The 15418-nt window shown below is 39.1% G+C and overlaps 1 protein-coding gene across 2 annotated transcripts; it reads right to left on the bottom strand.

Annotated features, from left to right (window-relative positions):
- Positions 1–125: 125 nt before the first annotated feature.
- On the bottom strand, positions 126–14474 carry ints8 (integrator complex subunit 8). Of its 2 annotated transcripts, none has more exons than XM_049602792.1 (28): positions 14433–14474; positions 13072–13210; positions 12244–12418; positions 11090–11230; positions 10798–10869; positions 10589–10640; positions 10178–10357; positions 9819–9926; positions 9517–9669; positions 9111–9211; positions 8742–8883; positions 8079–8149; positions 7707–7882; positions 7427–7557; positions 6858–6968; positions 6348–6552; positions 5869–5990; positions 5229–5413; positions 5058–5091; positions 4909–4968; positions 4567–4628; positions 3749–3867; positions 3421–3524; positions 2664–2714; positions 2015–2088; positions 1867–1931; positions 924–967; positions 126–283 (listed from the first exon to the last, which is right to left on the bottom strand). In XM_049602792.1, exons 1-28 carry the CDS (start codon positions 14454–14456, stop codon positions 167–169), a joined length of 3018 nt encoding a protein of 1005 aa, XP_049458749.1. In that variant the 5' UTR covers positions 14457–14474; the 3' UTR covers positions 126–166. The 2 variants fall into 2 exon arrangements, with proteins under 2 accessions (XP_049458749.1, XP_049458750.1); XM_049602793.1 differs by having other exon boundaries at positions 14329–14467.
- Between the last annotated feature and the right edge of the window lie 944 nt (positions 14475–15418).

Below are 15418 nucleotides of genomic sequence, written 5' to 3'. Positions count from 1 at the left end.
TAACTCAGGGCTATGAATAGTCAGTGATTTATTTTTATTAAAGAATTCATTCAAATGATTACGTGTACAAATGAGCAACTGTATTTATTCATATGTTTATTTTCTACCACAAAATAAAATATACATTCCCACCTCCCAAAAAGTCTGACAGTGGTTCGCATGTCTCCTAGAAATACAGTTTGGCCATCGCCTGCAGGAATCTCTTCTTCCTCTTCTGTGCAGCCAGCTGCAGCACTTCCTCTGGGTTACTGGTGTTCAGCTCCGTCTGTCCAATCGCTTTTATCTGAAGAGAAGCCGAAAGTTAGGAAATTATTTCAGCCTCAGACAGCAAAGACTTTGCAGGTTAACCTTGCTTGATTTTGTTGAAAAGGTCTTTAAAAGTTTTTAGATGTCTATGATGCCTTTAAAACTTCTTTCAGTATCATTTGAAAAACTCAAGCTGTGTTCCGGATCACATACGTTAACTTTCGTGTATGTATACACTTGGGACCATATTTTGTCACAGCATTGTGCCTTGGAACTTTGACCCTCTTGCTCGTATAACTGTCAGTCTATAGCATGGATTCTGAAGTAAAAAGAAAGTATGCAATTTGGAATTCAGCAGATCATATGGTTATCTGCTGTTCATATACATGAGGTTCATATACAAAACTGACATAAAACCACTTAACCATGTTTAGCCCAGTACATGAGTACTACAACCAAATTTGATTTTTTTTTTTTGTTGTTTTTTAGAGAAACCCAAGAGTTTGAAATGCAGTTGGTTAATTAACAAAAACACTGAAGCTACTGTTGGTTCATATTAAACATGACAGATTTTTACCTCCTAAATGGAATGGCAGTTTTTAGCTTTATGAATATGTTGGTGCAAAAACAACTTGACAAATCGACCTGATGTTAACTGAAGGGTTTAAACTGCTTACCGCTATTTGTCTCTTCTCTGTCTCGCCGCGTTTGTGGTGAATATCTATAAACACACAGTCAAGGAAGAACAAAATGACATAAAGGGTAGTTCAGATTTTTTTAAGTGGGGTTGTATGAGGTACTTATCTATAGTCAGTGTATTATAACCTGCAGTAAGTGTAAGTCAGCATACCCCCAGTTTAGAGAAGCAGACAGAGTTACACCATATTCCAAGCAATGCACTGCTGTGGAGGGGGCAGCAGTAAAATGTATTTTAGCCAACTAAGGGAAGAAAAAAAAAAAAATCAATCCGTTTAAGTGTACACTAGAGAATATTTTCCCCTCTTTACTGTGTTGTCAGACAGTCTTCTCTGACTGGGAAATGAACTTAAACTTATCTATGCTCTCTTCAAAGCTACCAGAGTGCATTTAACAAAAACAGGTCTCAGATCTCAGGTCTACGGCTGCCTTGATCAGTTAGTTAATTGTAGCTTTGGTGAATTTGAACTTACCCTTTAAAAAAAAAAAAAAAGTCACACAATACAAAACTAACCAACTGTGGCAGCAATAGACCAGCAACTCTGTGTTCTGCAAGGTACAATTACGGATTTTGTCAATGGAATCCAGTGGTTTTGACGGGAGCATATATAACGGCTTTGTTCACTTGTTGGAAATTGCTGTAAATAAAATGAATGCTGAAAATATTCCAATTTTTTTTTTTAGGTGGTTAAAATATGTTTGCTGCTGTCTCCATCCGCAGCAGTACATTGCTTAGATTCCATGTCTGTGCTCCAGCCTGCTTCTCCAAACTGGGGGCTTGCTAACCGCCATCTACTGTAGGTAATAAGCTAACTACGAATAACTACCTCATACAACCCCACTGCAAAAATCCAAACTATCTTCGTCCTAAAGGAAGGTCCTTATTTTCCCTCGTGAATCAGTACAATCATTAAGAGAGGATACGTGTGAGGTATTCTAGAATAGTGACGTCCCAGATGTAGTCGTAGAAAGAATCCATGGCATCATGACTGTGGAGACAAAAAGATGCGAGAGATGTTCAGAATATAGTGCTGATGGTCATAACTGTTGGGCATATCATTTCATGCTGTACCTGTTTTGTTCTTGAAGAGCTTTAAATGCGGTCATGTAGTCCACTTCTCTGAGAAACTGACAGAGAACAGCGACCTGATGAGAGACAAACTAGATTTAACACGGAACAATCACGTTCTTAGACAATGTGAAGTTTGCTGATTCTGTTAAAAATCACTGTATTTACAGCTTATACTATAACAAGCACCTTAAAACTATTTAACACTGACATTTTTACAAACACCAATGCATATTTCTAACAGCTGAAATAAACCTTTTTCATAAAAGACATTGTGACATGTCAGAGCAAGAAAGGCATAGGTATAAAAAATTAAACTAATGATGGCTAAAATCCATTTAGCTGCATTGGTTTCACGTTCCTGGTCATGCATGCTGGCTCACTGTCACTCTCACTGGGACACTTGAAGACAACAGAGTCCTCATTAGTGTTATTGGTGACAACTGTGCTTTTCTTTGTGCTTTGTTGTGTTTTAGTTAGCCTTCTGTAACATCTTGGCCACGGGACTACAGATGAAAAATACTCTCTTGGCTAATCCTTACATTTTTATACCATGTGTATTGATTAATTTGCACCATCCCTTCTTGAATAAACTAAAACAAGTCAAGCTAACAAGTTAACTTTTAAAAAAGCAACCTGATTGACCTCTGACCTGTGTGTGGCAGTTCATCATTGAACAGCACTTGATCATCCGCTTCAGGACCTGCAAACAGCAGTGTGTTTATTAGACAATTAATTCATTGTAATATCTTTGGAGTACAACAGTGGACTAACAGCACATTCATGTGGTGTCAGAATAATCCATGAGGTCATATACACAGAAACATGGCTGACAGAAGTACATTTTCAGTTGATTATAAGAAACTTTGTATTAATTTTTTTGCTCACATGTAATTTTTTTAATATGGTATTAGGTTGTAATTGCTGTCCACATGGAGTGACCTAGATTAGTAACAAAAGATATTCATTAGCATTAACCCTGAAAACATGTCAGGTAAAGCAATTTTTAGTGGTTTTAGGGAATGTACTGGTGTAGATACACGCCTGGGACAACACACCTTTGTAGCATCCATGCTGTCTTTTACATTCCCACTTAAAGCTTATAAAACGCACAAGTCTGACGAACGAAATCCCGACTCGGGATATGGGACTATCAAAGCAGCAAGTCAATGTACTTTGAAACTGCAATTCACACTGACTAATGTACATTGACATTCTCTCTTTTTAAACATTATTGTGATTCACTCAAAGGATATGTTGTAATTGCAAAACAAATTTTAAGTTGCTTTGGATTGGATTAAAAAAAAAAAAAAATACTTTTTTTTTTCTTTTTTTTTAAATTTCTTGTTGCCAGCAACTGCTGAAGAGGTGTTCATTGTGAAGTGTGTAATGTTTCCTGTGTGATCCACCTGATCAGTGTAAACATCAGGGGGAACAGCTTTGGTGAAGAAGTCTGAGCACACAGCTCCGGCCTGGAGGTACAGGTTGAGTGCAGCAGAGTATTGATTGGTCACTGCAAAACAGAGGGAGACGTACAGAAGGTTTCAGTCAAACTAAGACATCTCGGTAACACTGTTTACAGTCAAGACACTGCTGATGTCATGAGCACTACACATCTGGACCTCTAAACAGTTTAATACAAAACAGAATTTCTGCAACTGCAATTTGACTGTAGTTTGCCTAAATCCTTCAGTAAGCATTTAAACTAAAGAAAAACAAAAGATTCTGGTGTCTTACCAAAGTAGATATCTGCCTGTGTGATGAGCCACGACTGGTTATTAGGATTCAGGGTGAGGGCATAGGACACCAGCTCTTTGACGGTCACAGCCACAGCTTCCACGTCTACTGCCTGTATGCTGGTCAACACACACAAACATCATATCAACATTTACTGGCTTGGTTTGAGACATCTTAAAAGGAACACTTCACCCCCCAAATGACCAGGTGTGAATCGATAACCCACCCCGTATTTTGTTGAATGTATGAAGAAAACTGTTTTTCTTGCAATTTATTTTTATTGATGAATCAAAGTCATAGGGGTACTTTCTGTTATTTTGTGACTTTGATGTTAAAAGTTTAAATTGGATTCACCAAGGTCACACAATAATACAAACAAACTACCAATCGAGGCAGTGATAGACCAGCAGCTTCCTTGTTCAGCGAGGTAAAATTACTGTTTTTGTCAATGGAGTCTGGCTTTGAAGAGAGCATCGATAAGTTTTGCTTTCCATGCAGTTCCCTGTTGGAAAGTTCTGTTTTGGAAGTAGTGACTATATGACTGGATAAATGAGACTTGGATTATACTGCGCAAGTTGTGTGACAGTTTGTTAACGGATGTTTTGATCTAGTTTTGCTGTTGTTTAAACGCAGACCCCTATGACTTCAATTCTTTATGAATTTTCTCCATTTTTGGATTATCCATTCACCGTGGAGGCATGTGGGAAGAACAAAGCTTTCTTCACAAATTCATTGTAACAAGGGGTGAGTAAATGATATATAAATGGTAATATGAGAAGTATTCCCTTAAGCATTTTATTAAGAAAAAAAGCTCTTACTTTGGAAGAGTGGATGGCCAGATGGAGAGGTGTTCTGCTGTCACTTCATTTACAATATCATCCTAAAGACAGAAAACAGTTGTTTTATCCATGAGCGAAATATGATGAACTGATTGTGATAAGCAGGGAAGAGAACAGAAACTGCAGCACAACCTATGATCATGCCATGGTATTGGTACACTCACTGCATCATTGAAGCATTTTTTCCCCCATTGAGCCAGCTGTTCATTTCCCCTTGTTTTGCTGTTAGACAATCCTCCGCCCACACAGCCTACACGAGCCTCTACAGTATGCTATCAGTGTTTATTTAATAATCTAACAGCTCAAAATTTGGAGACATACCCGCACTATGCTGTGGAGCCTCACAAACAGTGAGATGAGGGTTGTCAGCACCAGCGGCTCCTGTGAGAAATAAGAGGACACTTGTTACCTTTTCATCAACAGCACTTGTAATATATCCACAGTCTAAGTTTGATGTATGGAATACTTACTCTAAGCTTCTTTATGAAAGTGATGAATTTGCTCCTAAATGGGTTAGAAAATGAAAGTATACCAGAATGAGCATGACTCTTTATCATACATTACAATATAAATGTGTTGCAATGTTATTGGTCTGCATTATTCTCTTATTGTCACTGGTAGTAGGGATGGTTGCAGCATACCGGTACATGATGCCCATGGAGGAGTCTCTCTGTTTAATGAGGCCCACTCTGCCATCGTTGTTCCGCTTGTGCTGGATGGACACACTGCAGATCTGCACCACCACGTCCCAAAGCTCCTTGGCTGTGCGTCGACACTCTTTAGGACCTGGGAGCTCCTTGCATGTTGAAGCCAGGAGCTGACCGAGCTATCAAAAGGAAACAGGAGGCACAAATTTATTAAGAGAAAGGGTCCATCGTCATAGAGTTTGTTCTGAACTCTAATTGAGCAACAACTGTTTCCAAATTTGTCCAAAAACATTGTGGGAGCATGTGTATGAAATGATGTACAATACTTACAAAACAAGAATATTCCTCTAGTGGCATTAAATGACATTTGAGTTTGACTCTCAAAATACAAATCTCATGACTAAAATATGCAATATTTTATTTTTTTGCCACTTTAGAGCAGTGCAAGGAGCTGTATGCACAACTGATATGTTGTCATCTCATAAAATCATTGTGGATGTAAACAGATGCCCATTTACAAAAAGTACATATGAAGTAACATTACTATTCATTTGGAGCCTTGTTTCTGTCTACCTGACAAGTGTAAGGTCACATACAAGGTGCAAATCAGAACTTCAGACAACAGACTTTTTACCTTGATGTATGGGTTGTTCATGACGAGAGATGGCGGCACCTGCAGAGTTAGATAATCGTTCTCCCTCCAGTTCAACATGAAGGCGACACACTCCTCTCCTACCACCTGACGCAGAGGCAGATCTGGAAACAAAGACAAGAAAATCCTGTAATTTTGTGCATCTGAAAAGTATATGCTCATGTTGTTTACAGTATTTTAGGTTGGTTTTCTAAAATGTCTGAACGTTATAAATGATCCCTTATTCCAGTGCTCTAATATTTTACAGTGAGCAAGCTGTGATGCTACTCACACAGATACGGTACAATCTAAATGTTAGAGTGCATCCAGGTGTCTCTAAAATATATAATTTGCCAAATAATTTAAAAAGTGCAGCACCAGAGGGAGGGGATTCACAACAGAGCCCAAGATCAGAAAATTAAAAACAAATTACAAGAAGGTAAAGACCAGGTTACAACTCCACAATGTCTCTATCCACTCACCGTGAATCCTCATTTCCAGGTATCCTCTGACCCTGCTGACCAGGTCAGGGGGTGGTCGCTCTTTGCTGCCCTCGGCCGCCATGGTCTCGTGTGCGCGGACCTCCAGCAGCAGCATCTCGTTCAGCATCACCTGCCTCAGCTTTGGGGAGAACTCGGTGACAAGTTCAAGGCAAGCTGAGAAAAGCTGCCTTGCGTGGGCAAAGTCCTGAGACGACAGGGAAATATGATCCCAGTATTAAACTGACACTCATTACATTGAACTCATAATTAAAAAAGCTGATGTTACACTTGTTGATGCCCTTATACCAATAGAGGTTTAAATATTTGTGGCTTGTTTCATGTTTTGGATCCTGTGGAATACAGTAGTCCTTCCACAGTGCCTCACGACAGAGAGATCAGACATTTTTACAGATAAACTTTTTGCCATTTTGATGCAGAACTAGGAGCCAGAAAAAGCGGTTCTTTTTTTCAAGTAAGTTAAAGTTCTGAGCCCTGATCATGCAAACACACCTTTATTGATATGCAGTGGAGTCCTTTGGCCATGAGGATGTAAACCAGGTCCTTTGTCAGGTTGTCTTTAATGCCGAGGATCACATTAATGTAGTCTGGAGGAACTTCCCACTGTGCGCACAAACAAAAAAGTGATTTTTACTTAGTAAGTTTAAACTGTATTATATCTGACAATGAAAATTACATTTTCCACAATAAGTCAGATTCATCTTAAATTCTGGCAATGTGTGAATCAGCTAAAAGATATTCATATTGTAAGTTAATCTTAACTGGAGTGTTATTATGGATATCTACAGATGTTGCTAACTACAAATTTCCCTAACGTTTAAACAGTGGTTTACCACTAGAGAGAGCTTATATGCCACCAGTTTGAGAAAAAGAGAACTAGGAAGATATGACATTGTAACAAATGTTTACATTAATAAAATATGAAGTAAAACCAACTTGTATTTCTGGTGCTGACTAGTGAGGGTAGCAATGTTTCATTGAGTGGTCGACTGATAAAAATGTCATTGATATTGGCACTTATGTTTTATTTCTCTTTCAAGATCAGCTTGTTGATCCCTGACCTTACTGTTGACCCTCCAGAAGGGTCGTTCGGCCATGCCGTGGAGTTCGATGAGTATCTGTCTGATCCTGCGCGGCTCCAGTGAAAGGATGAGCTGCTGCTCCAGCTGCCCGATGTTGACACTTGCTGAAGCTGACACAAAATGTATCAAGTCACAAGCTTTCACAGACTGAAACATACCACCGACAGCTTTCCTGCTGATATCCAGCAGGTTAACAGACAACAAACAGAAAAACTGAATGTCACTGAACAGTATGTGCAGGAAACTCCCAGTGCTGTACCTGGAATGTCATAGAAAGAAGGCAGAGGCTTAGCGCTGAGGTTGATTGTGGATGATCTCTTCCTCAGCTGCTCCACCAGGACCTTCCTCTCCTCCTCCTTTAACAGCTCCATGAAGAGTTTATGAGATGACACCACAAACAGCAAAGACAGCTCCTCCAAGGTTTCACACAGAGTCCTGCAATACAGGTAACAGTTTTATGTCAGATCAGTGCTGTTTAATGAAGAGCTGGTGCGGACTGTGAAGATACTGCACAGTGATCTGCAATGATCACTATCAGCTGTAGGTTCTTCCATTTCTTTAGACTAAATAAAGGCTTTTTGTCACTTTAGCTAGTGTGTAATTAGGTGACCCTGACTTTGCTCTCACTCACTTCATGAAAGTGGCCATATTTCTTCTCGATGTCTCAGATGGACGGTCCTTGTCCAGTGAAAGTGTGCACACCTGCAGGACAAAGATAGGGTTATACTGAGAAAATGGATTGTATAGTACGTTTACATTATTTAAGGTAATTTGAGCTTTATTTAATAGTTCATATCAAAGAGTAAAGGAAAGATGGATACATCGGTTACAACAAGTCAGACTTAAATCTGAGTTATCCTTTGTATGTGCAGGAGTTTGTACACTTATCAGATGGAGCTCTACATCCCAAGCGTCAAGCCTCGATTATGCTTTCCACACTAACATAGGCTGATGCAGAATCACGATGAGAAAACATTTGGATCTTTAATACTCAGTGCAGGTTTCTCCTTGCGGCAAAGCGATATTCCCCCACACTGAAAAGAGGCAGTGTATTGAAAACTCAAATCTACGGCGTGGTTCTCTTTTTCCTCCACCTATCTCTATCCACGTAGTGCTGACAGGTAAAAACACGCCAAACAGGACCCCGTGAAGGGGCATGTCTGATGGTGTGATGTCATTTTGGCTATGCAGACCCTTGTGTCCCTCACGAATGCAACAAGCATAAATCAAGCATTACTTACTCCTGCAACAATCTCAAATGACACACTTATTTGGAACATAGGAAGGTGAGTACCTCTAAAATGAAGTCCACCATCCTTTTACTGGGCTTGAGGAGAAGCTGCTGGAACCGCACACTGAGGACTTCTCCTTCTAAAGCATCACGGACGGCGTTGCAAACACACAGCTTGTAGCAAACCTCATCCAGGCTCGATTCGCTGCAGAGTGTTAGAAATGGTTGTTCATTGGATTAATAGAATAGATGTGAAACAACAATGTCAGAATGTTCTATAATCACCAGTACCAGAGGACAAACAAGTACTAAAGCAGCCTGTGAATAAGCAGGGCCTTGTTTCAATGCATAGCATATATCTATAGGCTCTGTCACACTGCAAACTGTTGTGTGTTGAAATGATTTTGATTATGGATTGAATTTTGATCTCACCCTTGTTGGACCTTATACAGGAACTCCCTGAGAACAGACCGTCTGAAATTGTTTGGCAAACTGCGGGACACGTTGTCTTTGATGAAGGCTTCGATGACAGCCTGTCACAGAGAGGAATACACAATATAAAGTACAACACGTGTAACAGTGCTGATTGCCACCGTTCAGTCATACATCTTTCTGGTATCTCTCATTTACCCTCAGATTACAGCTGAAACCTTACTACATGCCAAATTACCTTGTAGTCCCAAGTGTATTTACGTATAACAAATCTTAAGCTTTAAAGGGACAGTTCACCTCAAAAAATGTTTCCTCTTATTACAGGTTAGAGGAAAAATGTGTGTTTTTTTAAAAAATATTTTGGGGTGAAATGTCACTTAAAAGTCACTGCACTATGTGCTCTGACCTGGTAATTTTGCGCCCTGATCAGGCTGTTGATCTGATTGTAGGGTGTGTTCTGGGTGTCTGACGGGTCACTGTCTCCAGTCAAAGCTTTGCAGGCGTTCCAGTAGCCAGCCAGACGTTTCTCATCTAGGTGAACATGGACGGTTGAATCCAGCTGAAAAATAAAATATGATAAAAAATTTGATATAAGAATGTTACCGGTATGCCTGAGATCCACAAAATATGCAGGTGGCAAACTGTAGTCATTACAGGACTAACAGAAACAACTGGGGACATGGTAAAGTGATAAACAAGTAAGTCTACCTTTGTTAACAGTTCCTTTGTCTGCCTGAAGTGATCCCGAGCTTTCTCATAGGCTGTTTGGTCTGTGCAGCCTTGCTGGAAGAAAATACCTCCCAAATCATAATGAACCTGAAATACAAATTAGACCAATTTTGGTTTCAACACATGAGAAATTCCATTATGTTACACTGAAACTACACTTTGAGTCACAACACTAATTTCCACTTATTTTTGTCAATATAAAATTATGTTTTGCAAATTATTATTGTCCTGATACACTCTCCAGTTGCTCCCTGTAGAAATCAATAAAATTTGTCTTTCTGTATGTAGTCTCGATGAATTGTACTTCAGAGTTATTTAAGATTGTGTTGTCCATTGACCTGACAGTGCAGCTCATCAGCGCTGATGCGAAGTCCTGCGGTTGAGGACTCTGTCTCTCCGTTGGCAGCTGCATCAGCAGCCAGCAGATCCAGAGTCCTCAGGGTGTGAACATAGAAGTCTTTCTTCAGCTGCAGAGCTCCTTCCAGGACACTGATGGAGTCAGTCGCCTGCTCTTTCAGCTGAGAGCGTGATAAAGAACATTTCATTTAAGATACTAAATAATGCCTTAATGCTCACTTGAAAAGGTGGCATAATGACATGTTTTTCACTCAAACCTTTACAAAATTATAACTATCTGGCACATCAACATGTGAATAAAATGTTTATACAATCAGCAATAGTTTTAGAAAGTAAATGGCATGACAGCTTTTGAGGATTTCCATGTAATACATCAAAAAATGTTAACTCACCACAGAGAGGATGTTTTCAGTCATCTCTTTCTCCTGCTGCACGATACTTAACCTAGAAGGCAAGACAAGACTCACTATTGTTTTGATGCCACTCAAACTGAGCACTGAAAAATGATTTGAATCTCTTTTTTTGCTAAGTTAATTTTGTTCAAATAACAACTTGATCCAAATCAGAGGGTGTTAACAGGAAAGGAAGGAGCAAAATTTACATGTTCATCTGGTGAGGTCCCGGTTTGGTCTGTTTCTCTGGAAAGCTGCTCAGCACGATGGTTCTGATGGCCCTTTGACAGACAAAAAAACAAATTACCACAAAGACAATTATAATCCTTTGTTATTCTTTCTTTATACGCAGTTCCTTCTTTTCGTGTACATCTAATTCTTTGTGACCAATGCAATCATTTGAATTGATGGTCACTGCTGGTTAACCAGGGTGTCTTACTACTTAAGCTGGTGTGTCTGGCCTCAGTGAGTTTTGTGTTTTTTCCTGGTGATCTTACTTACCAACGGTTGTATATGATGACAGCCATGGCTGTTGTAGGAGGCAGAGTGGACAGGTCCAGGTCCACATGTTTCACCCCTGGTGGCACTTTGCTCACGCACAAGAGCTCGTTCAGTAACATATTTAATACTGGAATGGTCAAACTGGCAGGGAAGAAGGAGAGCTCATTACATGATGCTTATATCCGTATCATTTGATAGAACAATTATTACAGCCTCCTTATTAAGTAAGGAGGAAATCCAGGAAGAGGAAGGTTATTTAAGTGTGGGAGTGGCCTATTTGAATCCCTTTTGTTTGAGACCATGCTGCAAGGTGAGTGTGTTTGCTGATCCTGTAAGTTTATTTATCTCCTTTAACTTTAGCGTATACTGGAGTTATGCTATGCAACGTGTGAAACAGAGTATGGTGAATGTGCTAGGAAAGGTAGTATCAGCCCTGTTTCTACCTGGAGCTCGCATGTACGGAGCCTGGGTTTGGTTGAAGGTGGCAGTGCTGCTTGGGCTGAGAAAGCCATGTGTAAGTAAGGTAAAGGAGGTTGTTGGGTTGGTGCGGGGAGCAGTGAGACCTGGCATTAGGGGAGTGTCTCTGGGACACCAGAGATCACTGTCTAGCCTCCTGGAGGTGTCGTGGGACCAACTAGATGAAACACTGGTGAAAGGAGGTTCCCACCCGATGACCCCAAAGAAATGTTAGTTATCACTGCTCACTGGTCTGTATAGTTAAGCCTTGCCATAATAGCTTATCATAAGGCTTAGGAGGTTATTCACTGACTGCTGATCCTTTTCTAGAGCACAAACTTCTTGTGTTTATTTGAATTATTCGATACATCTTATAAGACATGCAGAGACATTTTAAACATATAATTCAGTCTGCTCATTGAAGCAATTAGGCCTTAACCCTTCTGGAATGTTGGGATATTACATTTGCATAATTTAAAAGGTAACAGTGTTGGTTGAAAACCTGCAACCTCAAATTTCACACATTAACTGGAGGTAAAGAATTGCATTGTTCTCTACAAAATGACAAGGTTCTGCAACCCTGAAACCCCTTTTATACCCTCTAAATTGACTTAAAAGCAAAGTGGAAAAGACTTAAAAAAGCATGACTGACTTCCTCCACAGTATAAGTTTAAAAAGGCGCTTACACACACTCGTACCCTTTCTCAAGAGCATCCAGATCCCACTTCATGTGAGCAGCTACTTTCAGTGCCAACAGCTTTAGCGTGCGATTTCTGCGGTTGTCTGCTGGAGGCTGCACTTGATTCTGCTCGTTCACTGAGGGTTTGGACGCCTGCTCCAGGAACTGGACTATCAGCTGCACTGGTGTCGGGTCTGTAGAAATATATAGACACATATATACATATTAATAAGCACACAGTCTATTCAGGTGTCCACTCAAAATGCTGATTGAATTCTAGGTGCACCACAAATATCACAGTCTGGTTACTTGATGTTCATGTTTGGCCTGATACCCATAGGAGTGAGAAAAATTCACCATAGAATAACAAAATTGACTGCCAAATTTGTTTTTGAACAATGTTTTTGAGTGTATTTTCCATTCATGGATGCTCATTATGCAATATACAAAATGAGCTGTTAACTATGTGAACTTGTTGGTAAAGCAGAGTGAGTAATTTACATTTTATTTAATAAATGCACTTAACCTATAAGAAATGGCGATGGGACTAAAGTATTTCCTTAAATAACCCAACACAAAGCATGACATATAGATATTTGCATCTAAATGACTAAATGACTGTCATGAGCACATGCTGTTTTAGCACATGTTTAACTCACTGAGACAAAGGGGAATAAATTGTATCACAGTTGATACAGTCCAGATGTGTACTCAAGGAGGAGGATCAATATCAGTTGAGCTATATTTGAAATATTCTTCACTCTGGTTATTAATTATTACATTAAGAAACCACTACAAAATCGACCACAGGGCAGAGTATAATAACTGTTAGTAACTCTGTGCAGACCTGGGTTTGACTTCTGCAGGTGTTTCTCCAGCAGGCTGCCATCCAGGAGGAACTCAAACCAGGACGTCTGAAGAGGCGTGCTGGGCCGACTGCTGGTCACAGCAGCCACCCGGTCCACCGCCTCCACACTCATCCTCCCCTGGTGAACAGTGGCAAAGATTTAAAAAACAGTGTTATCTTTACAGACAGCACAGTGGCCTACAGTAAAAATTAAAGTTGGATTACCGCTCTTTGTCAGCAAAATTTAATCAAGCAAGAGTCCTGGAAGAAAACACTGAGTCAAGGATGGATACATATATCTACTCAACACACAAAATAAATTTACCCATCTGGGGGAGGACTACTGAGCCTCGAAAAATATCTGACTGTAATATTAACAGTAATGTCTTTTGTGGCTCTATAGGAGCATTGTCTGGTCTGAGAGAATGACAATGACAATATATATTATACATATTTTTTACAGTAAAATTCTATTTATCATGTAAGAATTATGGCGTGCAGTACTTGTTTATTTTTCTGCACCAAGACAAATTCATCCTGTGCATCAACCAGTTTAGTCATGATCCTTATCGTTAATCGTTTACTTTTTGGCATGTGTGTATTTTTAACTTGCACTTTTTTGTTAACCTTTATGACACCTATGTTGACCTGTTTACATTGTTAAATTGATTTACTTTTGGTTTTTACACTTTCTTGATAATCTTAACTTTTAATATTTGGTTTATTTGCACTCAATATATATCTGCTCTCGTTTCCAATTTGTCCTGCATCTGCTGCACAAGAGTCTCCCTCGGGATATATTAACTTGTTTATGTAAAAACCTACTTGGCAATGAACCTGTTTCTGAGTAGGATCAGGATTACTTGACAGACTTTTATAAAAATGTGTATTTTCTGCACATATATTATTAATTGTATTAAAAGTGGTTACAGAAACACACCTGCCGCGCATATTAACGTTATGTTACTCGCTTGGTAGCTACTATTCAATGATAAGTCAATTTTCAGTAGTGGCCAGGGGAGGTTTAATATAATTAACGTGTAGTCCCGAGTAAGCGGGGTTTTCAACTTGTCCTCAACAGTATTGGGAACACGACTGGGTCACGGTGGCTCGAGGCTACCTGTGTGTACAAATCAGGCGCACCCCTTCCACCCATTCTCTGTTGTATGTGGAGCTACCGTTGTTTTAAGCTAATATTCTAGCTAACTAGCTAAACTCTACAGCCGTGTCCGGATTCAGAGGGACCGGTTAGCTTACCTTAACAGGCCAACAGAACAAGTAGAAGATATCTGACCTAAATTTACATAAATAGCCAAAAAATATAAAATCTGGAACATCTACATGAACTGTTTCATTCTCACATATTTCATCTTGCAGTTCAACATCTCGCCGCAGCATTTCCGGTTCCGCTTCGTCGAGACTCACCGTGCGCAGTGTTTGCGCATATTTATACCCCGAGGAGGATTTATTAATCAATCAAACAACAAAAGTATTTTTAGTACATGCAAGTTACCGTTACGGTAGGTAACTACAATTATAAAGCACTTGTTATCTACTTGTGTATTTACATTTATTTACTTCGACTCCACTACATTTTTTGAAAGATTTAGTTACAAGTTATTTTGCTGATAACGATTATTAATACATAACATAAATCAACAGATATATTACAGATTAATTAAATATGTAATATAACTTAATAATTATTCAATAATTACTTTAATATTTTGATGCTGACACTTTTGTACCCTTATATGAGTAAGAGTTAGAATGCAGGGCTTTTACTTGTGAGTATTTTTACACTGTAGTATTGCTACTTTTATTTAAATAAAAGATCTGAGTACTCAAAAAATCCCTTACAATATTTTTTACCTTGTGCACATAAAATAAATAAAATCATCTCTAAGGACTTCAGGAGGTCTATAGTAAACTGAAAAAGAAGTGGATATTGGAATATGGATACTGAGAAATTGCTATTTTAATATGGACACTGAGAGAAACAAGACTCCAATTTAAAACATGGATGGGGAAAGTTAGGTCCTGCCATCCCACAAAGATGTTCTCACTTTGGCTTATTACACTTCTGCAAAGACTGAGGTTGGAAGGAGCTGGTAGGAATTATGTGAAGTTACGGTTACCATATTCTAAGTATTTATAATAATAATAATAATAATAATAATAATAATAATAGAGCTCTGGTATTTTCCATCCCCATAGTCCTGTAAAAAACATCTAATCAAACAAAAAAAAAAATGCATGTGAGCATAGCATGAGAATACATGGCCTTAACATTTAAAATCGCAGAGGAAAAGATGTCATTAAAATGGAAATTTAAAATGACCAAAGG

Source organism: Epinephelus fuscoguttatus, linkage group LG17 (assembly GCF_011397635.1).
Source record: "Epinephelus fuscoguttatus linkage group LG17, E.fuscoguttatus.final_Chr_v1".
Lineage (NCBI taxonomy): Eukaryota > Metazoa > Chordata > Actinopteri > Perciformes > Serranidae > Epinephelus > Epinephelus fuscoguttatus.
Note: the sequence above shows the minus strand (reverse complement) of the source record. Positions and strands in the feature narration are given on the sequence as shown.

Coding starts and splice junctions, on each gene's coding strand:
- ints8 (XM_049602792.1), bottom strand. CDS start 14,456: ATGTTGAACTGCAAGATGAAATAT. Junction 9,670..9,818: donor CAAAGGAACTGTTAACAAAG/GTAGACTTACTT, acceptor TTTATTTTTCAG/CTGGATTCAACCGTCCATGT. Junction 4,629..4,908: donor GGCTCCACAGCATAGTGCGG/GTATGTCTCCAA, acceptor TTCTGTCTTTAG/GATGATATTGTAAATGAAGT.